Raw genomic sequence first — 27062 nt, forward strand, 5'->3', positions numbered from 1 at the left:
TGCCATAGGTGACAAGACTGTAACAGGAGACTAACAGGTCCTGTGCTAACCCCAAAGTAAACATTAGGAAGATCAAATACTTTCTAATCCTTTCAGATAAATAAAGAAAGAAAAGTAGGAAACTACAAATGTATGAAGAAAGGGAGCTAGGAAGGGAGGGAAGGAAGAGAGAGGGAGGGAGGGAGGGAGGAAAAGGAGGAAGGGACATAAAGGTGGATTAGTGAATTTTCTTTCCCTCAGTAGGTCCTTGTACTCTGGAGATCTACAAAACAAAACTCACAAATGCTGTGAAAAGGCTCCAATTCGAGGAGATAATCTGAAGGTCATTGCTCAGATTGTCATTTCTACCTGGGCATTAGATGAAAAAATGTTAACTAGCACACCACTCTAGTCAAAGGCATGGCAATACTGCATGCACACGGGGAAGATATAATCCCGGGGAGGGAAAACCCAGCTCATCTTTCTTTTCTTGGTGTTGGGTCCTGGGCCAAGTGGCAACTCTTTCACCTTCCCCCTTTATCCCCCTTCCCTCCATTCATGCAGTTTTGTTTTGTCTTTCTGAGTATAAGGAATCACCTAGGATGGGTGTTAGCAAATGTCTGCAATGCCGGCACTTAGAAGGCTGAGGTAGGAGGACTGGTATGAGTGGAAAGTCCTAAATTACAAAGTAATTAGAAGCTAGCTGGGGTATAACATGCAACCCTGTAATCTATCTAAAAAATCAACCCAAACCAAACCTCCAGCTTAGACTGTCACTGACCTGGGAATGACAGAATATTCTTAGATTTTAAGCTCTTTCTTTATTGGCTATGCTGAGGCTAGAATCTGGGGCTTTACTGCTCCTGTTAGAGAGAAGTATTCTACTTCTTACTGACCCAGAGTCCTAGCCTTTTAGAGATGGCTCAGTGGTTAAGAGCACTGAGTTCAAATCCCAGCAACCACATGGTGGCCCACAACCATCCGTAACCAGGTATGACGCCCTCTTCTGGAGTATCTGAAGACAGCTAGGGTGTACTTATAATAAATAAATCTAAAAAAAAAAAGTTAAGAAAATATAGTTTTAAAACTTATTTTTTGGGTCTAGTAGTTAAGAGACCTTGTTGCTTTTGAAGAGGCCCAGGTTCAGTTCCCAGCACCCACCTCTGGAGACTCATAGTTCAAGGGACCCACCATACTCTCTGGCCTCCTGAGTACCATGCACACACATTGTATACTTACAAACATGCAAATAATCATACACATAAAATAAAAATAATTTTTAAAAACCACCTTATTTTTAATTACAAAATAATATTTACTTATTATCCAGATTCAAATGCTAATACAACTTTATCCTCTATGGTCACTGGTTTCTTTTTTCTTTGTTTTTTGTTGTTTGTTTGTTGTTTGCTTTTTAAAAGATTTATTTATTTATTGTCTGAGTACACTGTAGCTGTCTTCAGACACACCAGAAGAGGGCATCAGATCCCATTACAGATGGTTGTGAGCCACCATGTGGTTGCTGGGAATTGAACTCAGGACCTCTGGAAGAGCAGTGGGTGCTCTGAACCACTGAGCCAGCTCTCCAGCCCGGTCACTGGTTTCTATTTGGTACATAACTCCACATTTTTTTCTCTCTCATTTGCAGAGAATATGGAATGCGTCATAAACTTTATGTCATCATTTCACGATAGTTTGTTGAATTTATTTGTATTTTTTTAAATGCTGAAGAAGCTTAACACACTTTTATTTTGTAGCTCATAAAAGTCACTGCAAATCTCTACAGCACTGCCCGAATTATCACTCAGCCATTTCCTTCTAAGTTCCAGTTATGTTTAGTGCTTGAGGCACACAAACACCATTCCATTTACACTTTACAAGTGCCCATAAGGTAGGGATTATCATTTAAAGATGAAAAAACAAAACAAAACAAAACACCCAGATCCTAAGAAGTTAAATAATCAGCTGACCACATGCAGCTGGCCACAAATAAGTCAAAGGTTATTTGTTACTAAACCAAAAATTAGCACTAAATTTAAATATATCTTCACACTTGCAAACAATACACTTTCATTCTTTTTTTGAGACTCCCCCCCTCCCCCCAGGGTTTCTCTGTGTAACCCTGGCTGTCCTGGAACTCACTTTGTAGACCAGGCTGGCCTCGAACTCAGAAATCCTCAGAAATCCGCCTGCTTCTGCCTCCCAAGTGCTGGGATTAAAGGCGTGTGCCACCACATCTGGCTACACTTTCATTCTTAAGACCCTATGGGTTACAATGTTTCTCTAAAGCTTTGTGACACCAAGTAATGGGCCATCTGCTAAGAGTTTTCCAATGTTCAGGAATCTTATTACCTTCTTCAATAGCACTGATATAGTTTGATGCCCTAATATTGTCAACTTCAGCAGAGCTCAGCAGAATCTTTGTATGAAATAATAAGTCATTAATTATATTTAAGCTAGGTGATTTAATGCCATAAACTAGCTGGGAATTTCTGACATCAAATTTCAGACTTAATCTTATGTGTGTATGGAGCTCCTAAGGTCAGAGAATAACTTACAGTGCCAATCCTTGCCTTCTAGTTTATTTGAGACAGGGTCTTCTTATCATTTTCCTGCTTTGTATGCCAGGCTAGCCAGCCAGAGCTTCCAGGAAGTCTCCTGTTTTTACTTCTATATCCCTGTAGAAGTACTGGGATTACAGACCTGTAGGATACTGTGTCCATTATTTACATGGGTGATTCAAAATCAGGTCCACAAGCTTGACTGATATGGCAAATGCTTTACCCACTGAGAAATCTTCCCAGCCCTAGACTTAAGTTTTTAAAAAAATTACTTATACATTTGTACATGGGTTTTTTTGCCTTCACACCATATGTGCACAGTGCTTACAGATGCCAGAAGAGGATGTCAAATCCCCTGCAACTGGGGTTATAAACAGTTATGAGCTGCTATGCAGCTGATAATCAGATCCAGTTCTCTGTAAGAATAATTCGCTCCCTTAATTGTTGAATTATCTCTCCAGGCTTCCTAGAGTAATTTTTTTGTTGTTGTTGTTTTGTTTTTTTTTTGTTTTTCGAGACAAGGTTTCTCTGTGTATCCCTGGCTGTCCTGGAACTCACTCTGTAGACCAGGCTGGCCTGGAACTCAGAAATCCGCCTGCCTCAGCTTCCCAAGTGCTGGGATTAAAGGCATGTGCCATCACTGCCCGGCTCCCTAGACTAATTTTTAAAGCATACCTTTATCCAAAATTTCAGGACAAAGCTACATAGTCATTTCTTCCCTAGCAGATAGCAACTTGTTCCAACAAAGAGTCAAAGCATGTAGGTTCAAGGAGCAGTAATGAATAACAATGCAAAGGCTTAGCCTAAGCTACCAACTTATCCAAGTGGATATTTGGCTTCTTTGGGTCTCAACTCTAGGTAAGTATTTACTCTTACCAGCAAACTAATATGTTTCCATAGTTTTTAATCTTTTTCCCTGGTTGACAAGTTTGGCCAAGTGCCTGGACCAGTGCAGATGTTAATAAGTAAGTTTTCTAAGTCAGTGAGACTTCTGAGTAATAGTCTTCCTATTCACAGCTCTAATAGTTACAAAGTAGTAAAACAGAATGTTTATACCTACCAACCAGTGAACTATCTACTTTAGGTGACATAATCTCAGAGGAAGGAAAGGAAACAAAACTAGTATGTAGCTAGGTGACTCACTAGAGAATGAGGAATATACTTGTGACTCAGCCTCTAGCAGTAAATCATTTAACCACAGTGACTAATACAAAGAAAAATAAAGCCAAGCACATATATTTATGTACAGAGTAAACTTTGTTTTCAGAGTCAAAACAGCCTGATGTTTGAGGTAGAGTGAGCATGAAGAATAATACGTAATTCTTAACTTTAAAAACTACTGAAGCAGAGGCCAGCAGAGCTCTGTGAGTTCCAAGTCAAACTTGTCTACACAGCAAGTTCCAGGCCAGCCAGGGTACAAGGTGAGAGACTGTCTCTAACAAAACAAACATTGAAATTACTATCCATATTAGTTATAGCTCTTTAAAGCTGCTGCTACAAAATCAGCCTTAAGCCTCAAAAACTTGCATTTATATAAACTGTTGTCCGCCATTAATACTTGATACTGAATGGCTTCCAGAGCACCTTACCAAAATAAAAACAAACAAATCCAAAAAACTGCCTTTATAAGACTTAATTGTAACTCACACAAATGATAATGAATTAAAAACTTTTTTTCAAAAGAAAAAAAAGTCCGACTTCTTGCTCAGCTCTTTAAAGAATCAGGTGACAAAGTAAAGTGAGGTCAAAAGCTCAGTCTTCTGCTTCCCGAGAAATTTCATTTCAGAAAGACCGTCAACCATTTCAGACACACAATTAAGATTCTGGCCTTAAAATCCCTATGGAGGCGGATGTGCCAACCTCTCTGTGTAATTCATTCAGCTGCTTCATTTTTCTGCTCTTTCAGTCACAAGAAAATTGATCTAACAGATTGATTAAAATGATCTGCTCGAGCGTCCTATGGCACTGAATCTAATTAGTGAGCCAACTTTTGGGTGAGAACATTGATAAACTGGACGATCCCAGGACACATTTCCCTCCACATTAAATTCCAATGTTTCTTTTCAAGGAAAAAAATTTCAAAAGCTCAAAATTAGCAATACAGTTTAGTCAATAAGGCCTCAGATTTAATATCTAAAGTAAATGCTAAGATCATTATCTACTTAAGATATTACAAGTGACCTTGATTCTTGCCTTTTAAGTGATTAGGAAACCCCAGCTGGACCTATCTGATTTGGTATTTTTAATAGTGGAGTCCTAGCTTTTCTCCACCTGGTAAAAGACCAATGGGAATAGGGTTAAACATAGGGCTGCATGGAATTAACATATAAATACCATTCTTTCCCCCACTTTGTAGAGTAAGTTCACGATTTATTGTCCAGTGTCCTTGGGTTGCAATCTTCAAAATGGAAACACCTAGAGAGCCAACAGAGTTCAGGTCCTCTCTCTGCAGTAAAAACAGCCACAAGTATTTCATATGTAAAAAGTGACCCAGGAAAGAATTAAACATAAAGTGAGGGTTAAAAGCAGCCTTTTCTTCATACACGTATTTCTGTGGGTATTATTTTCTAAACCAGATTCTGGCAGCACTGTTAGCTGGCCCACTCCCTAAGCAGCTGGCTTCCGCCAAACAATGTGCTACAAAATATTCTTTTCAATCACTTCATGCTTCATTGGTCCTCAAATTTTTAACGTCAGCTAAAAACATAAGTAAGCTTTTCATTTTATTTAAGCACAACACCCAGAACTGGTTTAGAAGCTGGTCATGTGTTGTTTTGATCTTAATAGGAGGCCACTGCATATTTTATGGAACTCACTGTTTTCCAATTTTTTCTTGGGTAATTATACTTATAAAAGAGAGAATAAAAAGCAAATATCCTCAAGAATTCTGCTAACTAATGAAAGTATCTAAAGGCTGTAAGTCTTCAATCTTAATCCCCACTATCAGGTAGAATATATAGACAGGTCCAACTGAGTGGCAGATCAGGTCATGATCCCACACAATGGCCTCAGTCTGGGTGTGAGAAAAGCACCAGGAATCTGTAGAACAAGGGACTTACAGACATTGCCAGTCAAGGGGAAGAGAAAGGAACAGAGATAAGGGAGTTCTGGGTGAGGTACAGGATGATGGAGAGCCTTGAGGGAAGGGGTCTAAGAGAACAGTAGGGTTATATCTACGAGTTCCCTAAACTCCGAAGCCATCTTCCACTCCTGTTATTTTCTTCATTCCCACACAGGAGTAGTTAGCAAACAGGCAAGATGTTTTTCAAGAAGATGTAACACTTGTTTAAGAACAATGCCAACTGTATTTGTCTGTGTTAGGCAACACCAATGAGAACCACGAGGCCAATGTTATTAGCTATATCCATCTGCACTTGATGTTCCACCTTCCCTCCAATTCCAGGCAGCTTCCACAATTACTTCACAACAACAGAAGCTACATTTCTTTCACAAGCAAATTACAGATATTTTTCTCAAAGTAAAGTGCCATACTTACTATGTATTTACTAACCACCTAACATTTGTAAAACTGTTCAACCTACCTTTAAAAAGTCATATTCTTGCCCTTTACAAATGAGCCATTAAAGGCCAGGCAGTGGTGGCGCACGCCTTTAATCCTAGCACTTGGGAGGCAGAGGCAGGCGGATTTCTGATCGAAGCCAGCCTGGTCTACAGAGTGAGTTCCAGGACAGCCAGGGCTACACAGAGAAAACCCTGTCTTGAAAAACAAACAAACAAACAAGCAAACAAACAGAGCCATTAAGTTTCTCAGCATTATGCCATTAGCCTCACCCATAAACTGTGATCTTATTGCCCAATTTCATGCTGCACAGTGATTTTTAGGAATGTATATGTCACACAACAGAACTGACAATGTCTTAAGTCCCATTTTTTGAAAAATGTAACTTTATAGGATGCTCATGTCTGAATGTCCTGGGAACACTTTCTCTTGGAAGAACAGAGAGCAATTGTACAGATGTGTGACAAATACCTGCAAGGCAGGGCATCGAGCGACAGGACCCACCGACCCGCCAGCCGACGTGTGAGCTTTACAGGTGCGTAGCGGAAGACAGTGACTCTGACTTCTAAGTCTATCGTTGCATTTCCCCAACAGTTGTATTACCACACAGCTGCTTCGCTGGGGGAGTCTGCACTTCATTCCTCACAAAGGGAGTGCGGTGAATTTTACATTACACTGCTAAAGGCCATGCTGGTAAGAAAAAGGCCAAAGCCTCATTATCAAAAGTATGTGAGATTATTAGATCTATCTGGTAGCATAAAGGTTCCACGTTTAGAACTATTAAATTTTTTTATTACTGAGATTATTCAGAAAAAGTGACTGTCAGTGCAAACAAGAAACTCAGTTATAACTCCTTTTTCTCCTATTGTTTCAACAGCTTTTAAATATGGGGTGATTCCTTGGGAAGGTCCTTGTGTTTTATAAAAAAAATGAAATAAATATTAGTGTTAATGTTAGAAAACTTAATTCCTCCTTTGGAAAATTTTTTTTGTATCAATGAATTCAAAATACTTCCCTTTACTGTGTAAACCCCACTGTTCCCCCATCCTGCTGGAGGTCTTCTCTTAGACCCCTTCCTCACTGCTCCCCATCATCCTGTTCCTCACCCAGAACTCCCTTATCATACCTCTGCTCCCGTGTAAACAACTCAGTATTTCAATCCTGTATTTCCTTTGTTAAAGAGACAGATACACAAAGACTCCAAAGCAGTGCTTTAACTCATCTGGTGGTTGCCGCAATATTTTTAAGAAAATTGTCTTATCAAGCAACCCACACAACTACCGTATACCACCGTGACAAGAACTCGGTTACAAGAACTGTCACCACAAAAGCCACCAATACACGCACAATTCATTACTCTGCTTAATCCTTTAGTATATCAGTGCCAAAAGCATACAATTATAATGCAAGTATGATGTACTAAAGCTATTGCATAAAATTGACAATATCACTTGTACATAACTAAAGATTTTATAATCTGCGATAGCTTACTTTCTCCCACACATTGCTAACTGTATAAAGTCTAATTTTTAATGCACTAAATAAATAGATACATGCTTTAAAATTGTTTTAGCATGTGCCTTTAATGCTAGCACTTGGGAAGCAGAGGCAAGTTGTGTCTCAAAAAACCAACCAACCAAAACAAAACCAAAGGATCAACAACAAAATCTTACAGCCTAACTGTTAAGTATGAATGCCATCTAGATCTTCATTGAGTTCTACTTTATAAATCATGAATGTAGAATTATCTATATTTCTCTGTTTAAAAGAAAATTGATTTCTCGTATTTGTGAGTAGGTGAATGCCCATGGAGGTCAGAGGACAAAACCATGTAGGTATCATTCCTCAAACTACCAGTATTTTGAGGAAGGGTCTCGCATTGTCCTGGGTCTTGCCTTGCACAATAGGTTGGTTAATCAGTGAGCTCCAGGGATCCTCCTGTTTCTGCCTTCCCAGTGTTGGGATAATAAGAACACACCACCATGCCTGGATTTTTTCAGTGGGTTCTTGGGTACTGAACACAGGTATGCTCCAAGTACTTTACAACTGGCTAGACCAGCTGATATCACCCTTGACTATCACTTGTGCAATGAAAGCATGGCCTTTCTTTAATTTATAAACACAGGACACTGGTGAACTACATTCTGTTTGCAAGACTATTTGTAAGTACTTTTACCAGGTAGTAAGTTTGGGCTAATATATCAATTACTGTTACTTGTTTAATTCTCGGGATTCCTGAATGATCTGAATAAAAGGAATACTTTTTGTGGACCACACTAGCTATCACAGATACCCAGTGCCCACAATCAGTAGGGAACCCCTCAGTGAATATTAAGGGTTAATTGATTTTCTTCTTCTTTTTTAGTTTTTCGAAACAGGGTTTCTTTCTCTGTGTAGCCCTGGATATCCTGGATCTCACTCTGTAGACCAGGATGGCCTCCAGCTCAAGAGTGCTGAGATTAAAGGCATGTACTACCAACAGCCAGCCAGCTAGGGTTAATGGATTTTCATAAGGTTTTTCAACTATAATATATTATAGATGTAGGAATCTAGCCCTAAAGTTATAACAACCCGATAGAGGAAGTGTGTGCTATGTAAAACCATCAGTATCATTTATTAGTTTCCCAGAACTAAATAATATATAAAAGACAAAAATCAATAGATCTTTTTGTCTGAGGTTGATTTTTGCCAAGTATTTTAAATACAATTTAGCATGGCCATCTGTGATTTCCATGACCATTTACTTTAAGTAAATATTTTACAGGATTTACTTTAGATTTAACTTATCACTTAAAATGTAAGGGCAGTGGTGCCACACGCCTTTAATCCCGGGTGTATGTATATATACAGTGTACTTGACAGAGGTAGACGGATCTCTATGAGTTCGAGGCCCGCCTGGTCTATAGCTCAAGATCCAGGACAGCTAAGATTACACAGGGAATCACTGTCTCAAAAAAAAAAAAAAAGAGAGAGAAAACAAAAAAGATCATCCATTCATTTCCCCATGGCTCTTTAATCATTATCATGAGAATACTAAATTAAGAAAAACATGCTAACAAAATGGCTACATCGTGAACCACGAAGAGTCAGAGTACCTAACCACCCCTCTTTCCTATCTCAATGTCCTGCTTCTTGCAACTAAAACAAAACAATGTTTTTCTATAGAGCTCTGAGCCAGGCAGCAATTCCTTTACAGCTAGGAAAAAAGCAAGTTTTATCTCTTTTTTCCCCTAGACTCTTTGGTGTCAAAGTTAAAAGCTGTAACATTATTAATACATGTTTGACTTCCTTCAGGAGGAAATCATCTGCAAAAGCACATTGTCTTTCTTTACATACTTTTATTAGTTAGAAAACTTGTTGCTCATTATGCATCTCAAAGGGGTGGGGGAAGGGAGCTCAGCAAATACAGCAAACTCAAGTTGCTGTGCCCTGTTCAGGATGCCAGGCTTTTTGTTGCTCTACTTAAAAGTAATGTGACTTGTCTGTGAAGAGTGCAGCTTCAGCAATTCCAAATGAATCACAAGCCTGTGCTCCATATTTTCTCCTTTGTGAGTTTAATGTATTCAAGCAACACTGAACTGACAATTTAAATAACTACATTTTTAAACAAACGAAGCATTGATGTTAATGTATGAAAATGGTCCAAACCCCTGGGAGTCTTGGTTCCCACCATTGTTTATTCTGACAACAGGATATAATTGCTTACTTACTTGGCAGCAAATTTAACCATCTGCTTGCTTGCATGGTCTCCCACTGCCACAAGAGCCTGGACATTAAACTGCTGCTGCCTCAGGACTAAGAAGCACTGCTTCCCTGCATGAGACAGAGAACACGGTACATCAGAAACATATTAACTCAGGTTTTACAAAGGAAATGCCTTTCTACTTTAAGACTAGGTCAAAATTTATACACTCATCAGGTATATGTGTATGTTCATCTATCAGCTTTCAAAGCCAAAATACCCACACTCAACTGACAATCACAGAAACACTAGTTTTTATGAATAACAAAAAGTGCATTTGACAGGTTTCTTCTGAGAACATAGAGATACATAAATCTAGATGATTATTCTATAACATTGAACAAATTACAAGTTATTTCAGATGACTTTCACTATTCAACTAATGCTTCTATATTCTACAGGCAAGGAGGCTGAGCTAACTGCCATGGAAACTTCAATCATGCAATCACAAAAGTGCTAAGCAAGTGTTTACTAGTCAGAGGACAGTGCGCTTTGCGGTGGTCCATCTACAGAGTTCTTTCTGCCAAAGGACATTTTAAAGAGCACACAGATTAGCAGGATAGCTCCTGTTGCATTCCACTTCCCCACTCACTTGTCCTCTGCAATAGTCCTACGTTTTAAATCTTCAAGCAATTTTACTTTTGCCAGTAAAATGCCACCTTTTAGTAAGTCCTGTAACCAATTATATTTTCAGGTATGCTGACCGTTTGCTTCCCCTCCTTTCATACAGAGCTGTCATTTCTTATTCTTAATCTGAAAAATATTACTTATGCATCCTGTATCATCCATCCCTCTTCTTCCAAAGCAGGTCATTTTAAATCTCTGATCAAATTCTAGAAAACTATTTCCTCATAAAAATGAATTAATCTTTCCAAGAGCACTTGTCTTATCAGACTATCATATAAAACACCACAAGGGTATGTTTTTTTTAATTATTCCTTTATATTAAGAATTAACCTTGGGAGAAAAAAAAAGAAGCAAAAACTGGAAGCAAATAGTCACTACTTTCAACACACAGTATTTTAAAATGTGTACCACAGTGCAATCATGAATTTAAAAGACAGGTTAGTTAGGCATTTTGGCCCACACCTTTGATCCCAGCACTTTGGAGGCAGAGGAAGAAAGATCTCTGAGTTTGAGACAAGCTTGATCTGTAACTACAAAACAAAAACAAATAAAAAAATTTTAAGATTAAGAAAGGTAGATTGCAGGAAGAATGTCAACAGAGATAGAATTTATTGACCTTGCAGTCACATAATTGGCATATTTTTATCATGAAAAAGGACACTAACTTTTCCCTCATATTTTACAATTTGATTCACATGCAAGTTAAAATTAAACAAATTCAAAGGCATTGAAGATACTGGATGATAAAAATGACCCCAGAAACGTGCACATGATCAAAATGACATTATCTAAGAATATTACTATACTATATATACTATAGAACCCACAGCTGGATCTTGTCCCACTTAGAACACAATGTATGGAGAAATGGAAGGTGGTGTGCTTATTATAAACCCAGTGCAGGCTGAGAGAAACCAGCATTTTAGCTGTTGTAGTTCATACAAAAGCAGTCCAGCCTTCCCTGCATTATAAAGCTGCCCAGCAATACAATACAGCTCTAAACCAGCACAAAGGACTCTGAGTGAATGGAGAGGTCTAAGGAGTTTACAAAAGGGTCAACACTAAGGATTTAACACTCCACCAAACCCTTTGATAGAGTAAAAAACTTTGAAACCTGTTTTTTGTTTGTATGATTTACTGGATGGATTTTTTAAGTCAGGATTTCTCTGTGGCTCCCTGGCTGTCCAGGAACTTGCTTTGTAGACTAGGAACAGGTCTGGGATTATTAAAGACATGGGTCACTACCATCCCAGGAAGACTTTGAACTCTAAAGATCAGGGACAACATCCTATCACTTCTACAAAGTGGTCTCCCGGGAAAACTATTAAGCCACTGTGGGTCTCTGTTCTTCATTTGCAAAATGGAGACTAGCATACTTCTCAAAGGTTTACTTTTCTTAATATAAAGATTTATAATTTATGGTCTGGAGAGATGGCTCAGTAGTTAAGAGCACTGACTCCTCTTCCAGAGGTCCTGAGTTCAATTCCCAGCAACCACATGGTGGCTCACAACCATCTGTAATGGGATCCGATGCCTTCTTCTGGTGTGTCTGAAGACAGCGACAGTGTACTCATATACATAAAATAAATAAATCTTAAAAAAATTTACAAACCAGGTGTGGTAGTGCACGCCTCTCTGCAGGCAGAGGCAGGTGAATTTCTGAGTTCGAGGCCAGCCTGGTCTACAGAGTGAGTTCCAGGACAGCCAGGGCTACACAGAGAACCCTGTCTCGAAAAACCAAAAAAAAAAAATATATATATATATACACACACACACACATGTATATATTTTTTTTCTTAAAGATTTATTTATTATATGTAAGTACACTGTAGCTGTCTTCAGACACTCCAGAAGAGGGCACCAGATCTCGTTACGGATGGTTGTGAGCCACCATGTGGTTGCTGGGATTTGAACTCTGGACCTTCGGAAGAGCAGTCGGGTGCTCTTACCCACTGAGCCATCTCTCCAGCCCCATATTTTTTTTCTTGAGGATGATATATTTAAAGGCAGAGCCCCTTAATGCTATTAATTTTTTTGTTAATAGTATTTCTAATATTGGCAGCTTATTTGAGGGTTGCTTATCATTCCTGTTTTGTAGGTGGATAACTATATACAATTTATGTGGAACGCTGAGTATATGATGATAAATATTCAGTAAACATTTACATGATAAAACTGATCAAATTGTATACATAGTTCCAATTTTGTTTTTGTTAATAAGTATTTTAAGGGGGTAGAGAGATGGCTCAGCAGTTAAGTGTAATTGCTGCTCTTGTTAAGGACCCAGGTTCAGTTCCCAGAACCCACATGTCAACTCATAATTCTCTCTAACTCCAGGTCCAGGAGACCCAACAACTTTTCTGATGGCCTAAACACTATTTATATGTGGTGCACATATATACATGCAAACACTCATACACACAAAATATTTTTTGAATTACATAAAAACCAAGTATGTTAAAATTGATAAGGAAAAACATCAAAATGTGGCTAGTAACTGCTGATAAAATAACAGGGAACTTTGCTCTTCTATTTTTCTATAGTTTTAAAACTTTCTATAGTCTGGGCATGCTAGTATACATCTTTACTCTCAGCACCCTAGAGGCAGAGTCAGGTCAACACTTATGAGGTCAAGGTCTACTTTTTCTATACTGTGACATTTTAGGCCACCCAGGAGTACATAATGAAACTTTGAGAAACAAAACAAACAACAAACCACCACATATACACAAACACACACCCTTTCTATAATAAAAATCTTTCTTAATTAAAAAGATTTTTAAAAATATGTACGTAGCCAGTGGTGGCGCACACCTTTAATCCCAGCACTCGGGAGGCAGAGGCAGGTGGATTTCTGAGTTCGAAGCCAGCCTGATCTACAGAGTGAGTTTCAGGACAGTCAAGGCTATACAGAGAAACCCTGTCTCAAAATACAAAACAAAACAAACATGTATGTAAAGTATGCACATATGTGTGGGCTGGTGTGCTTCCCTATGTAAGCACATGTGGAGGGCAGGATGTCTTTCCTCAATAGCAGCCCCCCACCCCCCACCCCCGCAAGTCACAGGACAACCTGCAGGAGTTGGTTCTTTTCTTCTGCCATATGGACTCTCAGGATGTAACTCAGACAGTTTCTGAACCTGAAGCTTGTCACTCTGACTATACTGGCTGTCCAGGAAGCTTAGAGGAACCCACCTGTCTTCACCTCTACCATCTCAGTGCTGGGGTTCTAGGTGTATGCCACAGTGTCTGGCTTTTAAGGGTAGGTTCTAGACATCTGAACTCGGGGCCTTATGCTGAATCAACAAGCACTTTACCACTGAGTGGTCTTTCTAGGCAAAAATAAAAATAAAAAATAAAAAAAATTAAATTACATAATCATAGATAAGGCACAAAAGGAAAAGTCAGGGCTAAAAAAAACTACACTCAAGATTCACCCTTGAGCCGGGCGTGGTGGCGCACGCCTTTTATCCCAGCACTCGGGAGGCAGAGGCAGGGGGATTTCTGAGTTCGAGACCAGCCTGGTCTAAAGTGAGTTCCAGGACAGCCAGGGCTACACAGAGAAACCCTGTCTCGAAAAACTAAAAAAAAAAAAAAAAAAAAAACCACACTCAAGATTCACCCTTAGGGTGGGATTCAACACACAGAGGAGTAATGTGGGGGCATCTAGGAGTTAAACACAGAAGGAAACAAACATCCCAAGATCTGACACATCTGCTACTGGAAAGAAACTATGAAGGGGCAAAGTACTTTAAAAAAAAAAGTTTAATATTCCTTAATTAGGTAAAATCCTAAATCTCTTCTACTAAAAACAAAAACCATATTGCAACAAAAAGGCCACAGAGCAGGAAGGAGGGGCTGAGCAGTGAGAGTCCCCTTGAGCTCACTCTGCCCTAATCCTAAATTGCAAAACCAGGTCACCAAATTGCCACATCTGTGAAGGCCAAGACCCAAGCACCAGGCTACAGAGAGACTCTAAACAAAATCTACCAAAGCGGGAAAATAAAGTTGGGTGTGGTGGTAGATAGCTATAATCCTGGAACTCTGGAGGTGAACAAGATAATCAATAGTCAGATAGTTGAGGTTGAGGCCTCCCAGGGCTACATGGGACACTATATCTAAAAACAAAAAAACCAATCAAACAAAAAGCCCCAAACAACTAAAACAAACCTAAACAAAGAAAGGCAAAGCAGCTCATCCGGAGAGAACCTGAGAACACTGTTCCAAAAAGAAAACCAGTAAACAATGAAACCAAGGACTAAATTATACAATAGTAATATATTATTAATGGAGAGACTGGACCCAGCAGTTAAGACCACTAGCTCCTTTTCCAGAGAATCCAAGTTTGAGCCCCACTACCCACAAGGCAGCTCAAAACCCTACATAACCCAGTTCTAAGGGACCTGAACAAAAATTAATAGGACTAGCATATAAAGTTCTTAAAGGTTTATAAGAACACTGAATCACCCCTCACAAAAACAAACAAAAAACCAGACAATAATTCAAAACAGGTAACATGAAAGAAAAAGAAAACAAATCATCCTGGCACAGTGAGTCACACCTTTCCCCGCACTTGGGAGGCTGCAGAGGCAGGAAGATCTCTGTGATGTCATCCTGGTCTACAGCGTGAGATCCAGGACAGCCAGGGCTACAGAGAAACCCTGTCTCAAAACAGCAACAACAACAACAACTCCCGCCTCACCACCACCACCACAGCAAAGCAACCACAAAAGTTAATTGTAAGGAACAAGATGTTAGTGCTTTGAGAGCAACAAAAGTTGAAGCAAATGATGGCAATATGTTATTTACTTCTCAAATGAGCACATTTAAAAAAAAAGAATATTCAATGCTCAAAGAATTAAGTAAAAAGCATTCAACTGTAACTGGCTAAAAGTAATCGTAGCCCATGCTAATTGAAGGGCAATCTGGCAATGGCCATGATGTAATTATATTTTAGTAAATTTTCTCATTCTTTTTTGGTTTTTGAGATAAGAGTTTCTTTGTGTAGTCTTGGGTGTCCTGGCTGTAGACAAGCTGGCCTTGAACTAACAGAGGTCCATTTGCCTCTGCCTCTCCAGTGCTAGGAAGAAAAGTCCTGTGTCACCACCACCCAGCTCAAAAAATACATTTCTTAGGATGTATGTAAAAGAAATTAAGTATGGACAAAAGTCATAATGACAAAGACATTCATTACATAACTATTCACAGAAAAGAATGGAAACTGTTATCCCTCACTTCATGTTTGTAGGCTTCATTAACACAACAGACCTACAGTCAACTTCAGGGCCACAGTTCCAAGCTATCTCTGTGAAAGTATTTCTAAATACCACAGCTTTAAAATCGTCTGCTCAAAAGGATTCTGAAAACCCAGGACAGAAAAGCCAGTACTAGTGTCTTGGCACAGAACTGTCCACTCCAACTACTCCCACAGGTACTTATGATGATCAGTACCAAGTTCTGGCCATGTGCTAACAAACACAACTGTTCTTTCTTTGGCTCTGGCAGTGACATTGAAGGCCATGATTTGCTTAGTTCAATGTCCTATAAGGCACTGCCTTACTTACACACAGAGAACCAGAAGTAGCATACATTATCCTGTATAAAGTTTAAAAAGTTAAAAGCAAGCTGGGCATGGTGGTGCACTCCTTTAATCCCAGCACTCTGGAGGCAGAGGCAGGCGGATTTCTGAGTTCGAGGCCAGTCTACAAAGTGAGTTCCAGGAGAGCCAGGGCTACACAGAGAAACCCTGTCTCGAAAAACCAAAAAAAACAAAACCAAAAAACCCAAAACAAACAATTAGGCAAACAAGCAAACAAAACCTAAGACACATGGACAAGAGTTATTTTTTAAAGAGGGGAGAGGAGTAGGTCTGAAGGAAGTCATGGTCCGGCTTTCTATCGTCCCATTATTTGAATACAGTATGGAGCTGGACAGATGGCTCAGCAGGCTAAGAGCACTTGTTCTTTCAGAAGAATAGAGTTCAGTTTCTAGCACCCATGTCAGGCAGCTCAATAAAACAATCTTTTTGTTTTGTTTTTTGAGACAGGGTTTCTCTGTGTAGCCCTGGCTGTCCTGGCCTGGAACTCACTTTGTAGACCATGCTGGCCTAGTACTCAGAAATCCGCCTGCCTCTGCCTGCCGAGTGCTGGGATCAAAGGCGTGCGCCATGGCTCAATACAACAATCTTAAAAGAAAATGAAGAAAAAGAGCCAAGCATAGTGGTACACATCTTTAATCCTAGCAAAGGCAGGTTGATTTCTGTGAGTTCAAGGCCATCCTGATCTACATAGGGTTTCAGGCTACCATAACTGCACAGAAAGACCCTGCCTCCAAAAACAAACAAATAAAACAACAAAAAAGTGCTTGAGCTCAACACAATGACTCACACCTTTGATCCAGTGCTCATATGCATATACCCACACAAATACATGCAATAAAGTAAATCTTTAATAGTTAAAAAAGAGAAAGAACAAATGGTCGGTAGGTTTCCAGTCTAGAGTGAGAAAGAAAGAAAGAGAGAGAGAGAGAGAGAGAGAACGAACGAATGGTTGGTTCAAACTGTCATCAATTTAAAACTACTAGTACACTTTTCAAAGTCCAACAACAGTATTCATTTACTTAAGATTTTGATATTAGAATAGACAAGTCTTAATAATAATTAATGGTATTGGGAAGCATGAATATAGAATGGCAGGATTTTTAAAATTATATACATATATTAATCTGTAATAAAATGCTTTAAATAAAGTTTAAGAAATGTTGTAATATGAAACACATTAAAAAAAATTCTTCTGAAGAGACTAAGATGACTTAGCTTGGGCCTGGAGAAATGGCTCAGTGGTTAAGAGCACTGACTGCTCTTCCAGAGGACCTGAGTTCAATTCCCACAACCATCTATACTAGGATCTGATACCCTATTCGGTAATGCAGGCATACGTGGAAGGAAATAAAGCACTCATATACATAAATAAATAAATCTTTTTAAAAATTTTGTTTTTTTAAGGATGTCTTAGCTTTGTGAGTTCTGTTCATAGTCTACCAATTATGATGAGACTGGGCAAGCAACTTTATCTTTCTTTAGAAAGTGAATTAGTGGGGCTGGAGAGATGGCTCAGCAGTTAAGAGCACTGACTGCTCTTCTGAAGGTCCTGAGTTCAATTCCCAGCAACCACATGGTGGCTCACAACCATCAGTACAGCTACAGTGTACTCATATACATTAAATAAATAATAAATAAATAAGTTTTAAAAAGTGAATTAGGAATGTCTGTTCTGCCTTCTTCACATATGTATAGGTATGATTAAATTTGAAAAGCAGGAAGATACAAATGAAGTTATAATAAATATAAATGTCATTAAATTTTTAGAAAATGCTGAAGAGTAGGCCAATGCCATTCTTCCATAAAAATTGAGATTTAAACAACCTTAATGTTTCTTTTAATATTCTCTTACCTAAATAATTACATCTATAAATATACAATGTGGGGATACATAGACTGATACATATACTGCTTTTACTCAGGACCCATGTTCCATTCCCTTTAAAACACAAATTCTGTTAGGCAGCTGGCAAATGCCTTTACCTTCAACCCCAGGAGATCCAAAGCCCTCTTCTGGTCTCTGCAGGCACTTGAGCCTATACATATACATACTCATACAAAGACATACAACAGGCAAAACACTTATACACATTAAGATTTTTAAAAAAAATGTATACACATCCAAAGAGCTATAACCATTAAGCCAATCTTACCTTTTGCTCTGCTTGTATGAACTCTTGCACGGACCCAAACAACATCATCAGCTTTTTGTACTGTCAGGTCCTTAACTCGAACCAAAACTCTATCTGTAATACACAATAAAGCAATTTTAAAGTTCAGATTTACAGTGATAATCGTCTGATATTCAGCTTAAAACCCTGCTATCACTTTAATAGTTCTCTTTGATGTTTTCTCTCTCTGCAATGCCTCCTTTATGAACTGCACGTCCTAACTATACTATCTTCTACTTGCTACCACCTTAAACCAAGCTACTTGCCCAAGACTAGAGCAAAATGCTCCTAACTATCCTTCTTCTAAGTTAGTCTATCCTGTAGTCATAAACATTTCACACTGCAAATTTGTTCAACATGTCAATGCTTTTAAGTAGCCAAATACGATGTACCTCGCCTGGCCGGGCCAAAGCTAACAGGATGATTTGTGTACATGCTGTGAAAACAGCCACCTGATGTAAATAGGCTAGTTACGAGGGTCTCTGACAGGCCTGGATAATCATAGTTTCTCATTCCTTGGAACTTTGAGTAACCAAGGGAAGCATTGATTAAAACTAATATTAGATGCCAGCGAAAGGCTCTTGAAATTCCTTGCCTCAGGTTGAGATGGTGTAGGCCCAGGGCTGTAGTTAGCATCTTTCCCACTAGCAGTTCATGGGAGAGAATGAGAAAATGTCCTAAAGGAGGCTAAAGATAAAGAAAGTGCTAAAGATTCGCTAGTCTCTAATACAGCGGGCTCTCAACCTGTAGGCCAAGACCTCTCTGGGGTGGATGACCCTTTCATAGGGGTCTACTTTGTCTAAATACACTAGTTAGTCTCATAAGGCGAAGATGCAACTGTAAAGAAATACAGTTTATAGGAGAACACTATGGTTCTCAAGGCCCAAAGCAAAGGAAACCAAAGAAGAATGCTGCCAGTAGACTACAGACCAAGAGGATGTCTGCTGCATCTACTGTGCAAATCCAGGATACACATATTGTGAGAGAGAAAAGACAGAGCAGCCGGGCGTTGTGGCTCACACCTTTAATCCCAGCACTTGGGAGGCAGAGGCAGGTGGATTTCTGCGTTCGAGGCCAGCCTGGTCTACAAAGTGAGTTCCAGGACAGCCAGGGCTACACAGAGAAACCCTGTCTCGAAAAAAGAAAAAAAAAAAAAACCAACCAACCAACCAACCAACCAACCAAAAAAAGACAGAGCAGCCTGAGGGTTTAAAGGGAAGGTCTGGCAGAGCAATGATGGCACTTGCCTTTAATCCCAGCACTCAGGAGGAGAGGCAGGTGGCTATCTTTGAGTTTGAGACCAGCTTGGTCTACAAAGTGAATTCCAGGACAGCCAGGACTACAGAGAAATCCAGTTTCAACAAACAAACCAAAAATTTAAAAATTAGACCTGATTGGATTGGTGGTACATGCTAGTTATAAATCAGCACTCAAGAGGGGTAGAGGGTAAGTCAGCAGTTAAAAGTCACTCTCTGCCACACAGAGTTCAAGACCAGCCTGGGTAATCCTAATTCACAAGACTCTGCCTCAAATAAATAAATAAATAAATAAATAAATACATACATACATTAATTCTTTTCCAGATTAAGACCAACAGGCTGATAATGTTTACACAGTGTGTTAACATCAATAAACCTTTAGTCAACCCTATTTTAAACTTCATGAAGTATTCTAGAATTACAAGGAAAATACTAACCTGGCTTTTCTTGTGATTGTATCATAGAAGATATCCCATATCTCTCTTTAGCATAATCCTAGGGAAAAAATTTTTTTGGTAAGATATCTTTTAATTTAAATACATAAATACAAGCACCTAGAACTACAAATAAATTTGTATTAATTTCCAAAAGTATACTATTAAACTCAGCCATTTTAAATATGGAAATTTGTTCACTTATGTGCTTACTACAAAGAAAAAAAGCACCCAGTTTCTGGTTATATATTATATTTACATATATGCATAGATATATCATGCATAATAGTACTCCCAGGTTAACTTACACATGCATAAAATGCTTCTTAACTACCTTATTCCAAGGGAGATTAATCTACTTCAAAGGAGAGATATAAATTTGCCCTGTGAAGGGAGTAAGATGAAGTCTTACAGTTTTATTAACTTTCTATTACAGGAAGAGCTGTTCAAAGAGAACCAATGCTTTGGGTAAGGTTTCTGAGCACCAGATGTTCAGCTTTTAGAAATCGGAGCTGTTTGATACACGCTAACTACAACTTTCCTTTTGTAAAACATGACCAGAAAATTCACCTGCCTCCTATTTCTAGAACCCAGTCTATTATATAACAGATTACATAGTTTGAGAATGGCAATATTATCAAATTTCATGGAGTAAGTTAGGAACAGGAGCTGAAGTTCAGGCTATGAACTACACTTATTAAACAGTTAGGTAGTCTTTCATTTTATCTTACCTTACCTCTACAATGATCATAAGTTCCTTCCATTTATTTATAGAACTCTATCATAATGTCTACCATATACTGTATCTTATACCTATACTACTTACAATGGTGTGTTGATAATTTATACAATTAGACACACTAACACACAAAAATAATTTCCTTAGATTTTTTTTACAAGGTAGTTTTGAAAGATGTCTGAAACAGTTTCTGTTCTTCTACATTCACTTGTTGAAATTGTTTCTTCAATACGAGAGAACTGTCACATAGTGGTATGTGCCATAAATAGGTGGTGCATTTGAACTAAAGGGGGGGTGAAAATAAGAAAAAAAAAAGTGTTATTGTTTCTATTTCGTACTCACATTTCAGCAGAACTAAATAGTAACTTATTATTCTGAGTTATGATGTAGTTAGCAAATGCTGGATTCCTCCACCAAAAAAAAAAAAAAAAAAAAATAGGAGCCAGGAAAAGATTAAGGCTTAAGTATTACTACAAACACCTAACTTGGAGTATTTCAAACCTTGATTTCTGCAAAGTGCTATGGATCACTGAGGGTTATCTCTGAGAACTGAACTACCCTACCTCACAGGGTCACTGAGAAAGGAAACCAAGATAACACGTGTTGGCAGCTGTCACAAGGAAAAGTCATTAAATACACTGGCAGTTCGTGTTGCAAAGGGCTGTCTTTACTGGTCAGAACATTATGAGGGCTAAGAGGGTATCGATTAGTAGTGCTTTATCAGAAATGTCCGGGGACTGGGCTGGTGTGTTCCGTGCAGGACGTGCTAACCGAGGAAGGCTCGGGTGACCCTCGCCGCAGCTACTTCCGGTTCAGCGAGCGCCGCACGTTTGCCCGTCCCCCCACCCCCAAGGAACACGGTTCTTCCAGGCCACGGTCCCAAGAGTAAACAGTCCCGAGTAGTTGAGGCCGCGAGCCCAGGCACGGCCCCTGGGGTCCTCGGGAGCACTGGCCTGCGACACGACACCCTAGGCCGCGGCCTGCGAGTAAAGCGCTGACGGGAGCTACGGAAGCGGCGCCCGGATCGCCCCACTCCCTCCCTCAGCGCACTCCCCCGACCCGGGGGGAAAGGAGGAAACCCACTTCCGCCGCGTCCACGATCTCCCGCGGCTTCTCCTGACCCTTACGGCTGGCGTTGGCGCTGGGCATCAGGACACTGGATTTGGGGAGTGGATACCACCCTCCCTCGCAGGCTTCCGTAGGACAGGCTAAGAAGCGGCTCCCTCCCGCACAGTATCGCCCTCCCAGCCCGGGTTCTAAGCCCCTAGTCTCCGCGTGGAACCTTGGCTTCGGAAATATCGCGAGAGCCACAGCGAGCTCTCGCGCGTCGCCGCCAGCTCCTCCTTCTGCCCCGCCCCACGGGAGTCATGGGGCGTGACCCAGAAGTGGGTGTGGTCTCGCAGAATAGGCTCCGAGGAATCTGCCCTGCAGAGCCTCTTGACGTACCTACCCTCTTGGTCTAACTTCATTCCCAGTTGTCTTCCCCTTGCTCCCAGAGTCCCTCTTTTTAAATTTAATTCTAATTATTTTAAAGACAGGGTCTGTGTAATGCTGTCTGGCCTGGAACTCACGAGGATCCTCCTGCCTCTGCTCCCTGAGTGCTGGGATTAAGTGTAAAACACCCCGAGCTTGCTTACTTGTATATTTAGAGACAGGGAGTTGGGGATGGGGTGAGTATCACTGTTTTTCACCCTCCCTCACAGACAGCTTGTCTCGTGTCCTGCAAGCTCGGATCTCCGCTTTTGGAATTGATGCCTTCACTGCCCTGTGGAAGCCTGTCTCTTGGGTCAGAGGAGGTCTCTGGGCAACCTGCTCTGTGTGGGAAGGCAGGATGCTGTGTTAGAGGTAGATCGGTAGGCTCCTAAGGCAGGATGGAGTACTGTTTTAAAAGCAATAGCCTACAGGTTTTCCTTGACTTGTTGCGTTGTGAAAGGCAATGCATAGTGTTGGTTGTCTAATGGGTGAATCTTCCCTAAATTAAGACTTTTGAAAAATGCTGTCGTTTTTATTGAATGTGGGCTTTGGTAATTCAGGCCTACAGTTACAGCACTCAGGAAGCAGAGGCCAGCCTTGTTTGCGTAGTGAGACCCTATCTCAAAACAAAAGGAAAAAGGAAGGAAAGGAAAAGTTTGTTGGGATGAAATTTGAAGACTTGATCACATACTACTTCCGGTTCTGGACACAAGCTTTAGCTGTCTTTGTCACCTTTCAGCTGTCTGTAGTGTCTTATCTTGGCATAAAATGTCATGGTCAATACTTGTTAACAGGATACAAGTGGACCCTCCTCCCCAACCCCACCTTATCCCCTCAAATGAAAGCTCTCTGGGAATAACTTTACTTAGACCTGGAATCCAGGTAAGATAGACGTGGTGGCTCCAGAGGTGTAGTTTACTATGTAATTATAGGTGGGGGGAAATATGGTTCAATTAACTCGTCAGTGGTTATAAATATGTGCTTTGTGCTAAGCGTTATATAAGCCATTGGCAATAAAATGATTACTGATGGTTCTGGCCAGGAGCCTGAGCTGATCTTTCTACTTGATGCAGGCTGACTGCCGAGAAGAGACACATCTTCATCTGCTACTGTTTGCTCAAAACAGAAGAATGTCTTCATTCCTTAGGGAATGATAGTGAATACTTATGGTCAATAACACATTCAATTATAGTCAAGGGATTCCAATGCAGAAAGCATCTGAATTGGCTCCATTTCTAAAAGAAGTATTTATTCTCTTAGCCTTAGTACTAATGTATGACCTGATCAACAGAAGGCAACATATAAATTCTGTTGTCATTTGGTACAGTGGAATTGTCATATTTCAGTGTGTCCACAAGACTCCTTTTGTTTGTTTGTTTCTTGTTTTCCTGCATATGTCTTACTGTGCTCCTTTGCTTTGGTAGAGTATTCTTATTTAGGTCATAACTTTGGAGTAACGATGTAAATATCTGTAAGAAATATCAACTATGACTTTTTCTGTCGAGTACTGTAAAACTTGTGTTTAGGACCAGGAATTCAAATCTGTTTATGTCCCTTTCCTTACAAGACTTATGAAAATACTTTAGTTCCCTACCCAGTAAAACCTTTGTTTACACAAAGGCTCCATGCTCTAGTCTAGGAATTCAATGGCTTGGAACAGTGACCCTTTTCTCCTTGGAGCAGTGACCCCTTCCTGCTTCTTCCATTTCCTGTGCACCGGTTCTTTGCAGACTAGCCAACTGAATAAGACTGTGAGGTCGGACCCCAGCCAATGGGGAAAAGACACAGCTGAGGTAAAATAAAAACCAAATGTACTTCCTGTGTTGGGATGTTTGCTCTTCAGAGGATACCCTTTGATCAATAGTCAAGTTTACCTTGTCCAGATACTTTGGTTGGACTGGTAGTTTCTTTCTTTGTGTTCCTGAACTTATTTCTAACAATATGTGCTCTTGCTTTCTCACCTAACAGAAGAAAAGCATTTGCTAGCTACATCAATGGCCACACGCTATACTCCTGAGGTCTCCCAAGTGTCAGTAGCTGGGGTTTCTCAGCAGAAGAGCATCTTGGCAGATTGGGGCTAAGGAATGCCATAAAATCACACATGCAACAGACCTCACTCAAGAGATTGAGTGGGGCTTGGGGGAGTATACAAAGACAGCCTTTGAGCAAGGATGGAGGAGAAAGAGAACAAGTTGTGAAGACACAGGCTTTATAAAGGGGTACAGTAAATGTGCGCAGGGAGAATACGCCACCTACGATGATTGGAAATGGGCTGCATTTGGTGACTGGTGAGATGACATGGCTGCTGTCTCTTGAGTTACTGAAGGCAGGCTGGGTGGGGAAGACCTGATTCTGGAATGAGGGTGCTTCTTGGTTTTCTTATATTCCTCTCTCTTATTATAAAAGGTGAGGAAATAGGAAAGGGTGACAGGTGAGGTAGAAATGGGGGCGCCGTGTTCCTTAGATTGCTTCCTGCTGTCTGGGGATGGCAACATCTTTGGAGCCCTGTTGATCCTCACCAGCAGGACATATTCAGCAGTCATAAGTCTCTGGCCCGTGGCTAGGGGTTGGTGGTCCTGTAAGAACTGATTAAATGTTTGATTGGAGAGTTTTTGAATTTGTCGCCGGAGAAAGGTAGAGAAGAGATTGATAAAGTTAAGTAAAAACAGGAAAATGAGAAGGGGGAGGGTCATGAAGGGAAGTATTCACTTCCATACGGGGCCCTCAGAGGACCAGGGACTGGAGGCATTGAGTTTTTCCTTACCTTTTTGGAGGTCTGTTTGGAGCTGGTGGATTTTGTTTTGTATTGTACTGGATTGACTGACATAGAAGCAGCGTTGCTCTTGGAGGAAGAGGCAAAGGCCACCTTTTCAGCTGTCAAAAGATCTAGTTCTTGTCCATGTTGGAGTACCACTGCTGCCAAGAGTCAATTTGTCCTTGAAGGGTGAGTAGGGTTTGGGCCATATGTTGGAGGATCTGAATGAACTGGGAACATGACTGAAGATCCTTGCCAGGGAGGTGGTCAGTCCTGCTGGTCCACATAATTCCTGTGATGGCCAGAAGAGGCAGGATTTGAACTGGCCTTTTATTATGTAGGGCAGCTATTGAGTCCACAACCAGAATCAGTACAGGCTCTTCTTCTTGTGTCATCCGCAACTTGGGGAAGAGAAATACTAGCATGCAAACTCCTAACCAACTGGCAGGTAGGTGACGGGAGACTTGAGTACTGTGAAGAATCAAAGCACTGGGATACTGGGACTGAGATGGGGTGGCAAGGGTTAGAGTTTTATTGCAGTCTAAGAAGTTTAATGCCCCTACAAAATGTGACCTGGATGCCTCATAGTTGTTTGCCATGCCAAAGAGGGTGATATGAAAAAGGTAAGGAGTTGTGACGACACTGGACTCAGGGCAGTTGGTGAATGGTGACATAAGATTGTTTGATGGCGTTACAGAAGAGGCTGTAAGTAAGCACTGTGAGCTAGTCCTAGGAGGAACTCATAGGCAGAAATCCCCAAAGTGGCCAGGTTGGGTGACAATAAGGAGTTGGTAGGTCTGTGGAGGTCAGAATCTGAGGCAGGAGTCAAAATGACAGGTTTGTGTTATTTAGGAGAAGGGATGTTAAAGAGGTTACAACCTTGGAGGGATGTTGACTCACCTCCATTATTTCTCCTAGCTCCAAGGGTTGAGTAACTGGTATTTTCTCTGAATTTTAACTGTGCTCACTGGGTGCTGGGGGGGGGGGGGGGGGGGGGGGCTGAAGAAACAGTAGAACTTACTGGTAACAAACCTGTTTCTCACCTGGGATCACACAGATCCCTGAGATAGAGATGAACAGCTCCATTTTGTAGATAGAGGTAGGAATTGGGGCTAGGTGCACATGTGGCACATAGTATTGGCAAGACTAGTAAGGGCAGCCTCCATGTACATCTGGCTACTCTTTACAATAACCTTCTGGGATACTGGGACTGAGATGGGGTGGCAAGGGTTAGAGTTTTATTGCAGTCTAAGAAGTTTAATGCCCCTACAAAATGTGTCCTGGATGCCTCATAGTTGTTTGCCATGTCATGGTTATGAAATGAAGGAGGAGGGGTGAACATAGGGTTGATGGGAATTTTACCTGGCTTCTGACAGCCGGCTATGGAATAATTCCCAAGCCTATTTGGAAGGACTGATTTGTAGAAGTGAGGGTCTCTTATCTGTATGTTTAAGAGTTACCCTGATAGAAGTGGGCAGGAGGGAGAGGAAGAAAACTCTATATCCAGTTTAGTAGAGTAGAGCTTGGCTGCCAGGATGAAGCCTCATTCTCCTGGAAGCAGGAATAAGGTGGCTGATCTCGGGGTCTTCTGACTCTTAAGGGAGCAGGGTCCTGTTGGGGTTGAAATTATCTTGAGGCAGAGGAGTAAAGGGCTTGAGGTGGGATAGGGGAATCAAAGAGGGAGACTCTCAAGCTTAGCAGCTGTAGGGGTTACAAGAATTACCTTAAAGGGACTGCAATTAAGGGGGAAAGGGTGAGAGACATTGGTTTGGAGGGGAGAGCAGGATCAAGAGTAGTGGAAGACTCCTCTTGTTCAGACTTCCTAGCAAGAAGGAGCTGAGTCGGGGAACAGGAAGAACAGAGGGAAGGCTTAGAGCGAAGATAAGAGAATGCTTGAACATAGGGAATCTCCATTTCTCTAATCATAGCAATAACTGTAGAGGTCTCTAATAATGTGGGGATCTAGGGTGCCGCTGGCTGGCCATTTTGATTGATTATCTGAGGGGTATTGAGATCAGATTCAAGTGCAAAGGCAGTTAGGTTTAGAGGCCTTTAAGGCAGGTGTTAGATGGAGAGGTAAGAGGTTCTCATTTCAAAAGGCCAAAACCAAACTGCAAAATAAAGCTTCACCCCAGGGAAAGTGCAGAGTGGGATCATTGATGCAGGTCAGCCATAGCCTTAGAGACCATGGCTGGAGTTCCTC

General features: G+C 40.6%; 1 protein-coding gene across 1 annotated transcript in view; it reads right to left on the bottom strand.

Moving 5' to 3' along the window:
* Positions 1–21973, bottom strand: part of Dars (aspartyl-tRNA synthetase) — a 52620-nt gene extending 30647 nt beyond the window's left edge. The window contains exons 1-4 of the mRNA XM_029475548.1: positions 21715–21973; positions 19896–19953; positions 18182–18274; positions 9771–9873 (exon numbers count right to left, since the gene is read on the bottom strand). Coding sequence (XP_029331408.1) covers positions 9771–9873; positions 18182–18274; positions 19896–19953; positions 21715–21780 — 320 coding nt within the window. The 5' untranslated portion in view covers positions 21781–21973. The remainder of the gene's footprint in view (positions 1–9770; positions 9874–18181; positions 18275–19895; positions 19954–21714) is intronic.
* Positions 21974–27062: the final 5089 nt, after the last annotated feature.

The sequence above is a fragment of the Mus caroli genome, chromosome 1 (genome assembly GCF_900094665.2).
Source record: "Mus caroli chromosome 1, CAROLI_EIJ_v1.1, whole genome shotgun sequence".
NCBI classification, from domain to species: domain Eukaryota; kingdom Metazoa; phylum Chordata; class Mammalia; order Rodentia; family Muridae; genus Mus; species Mus caroli.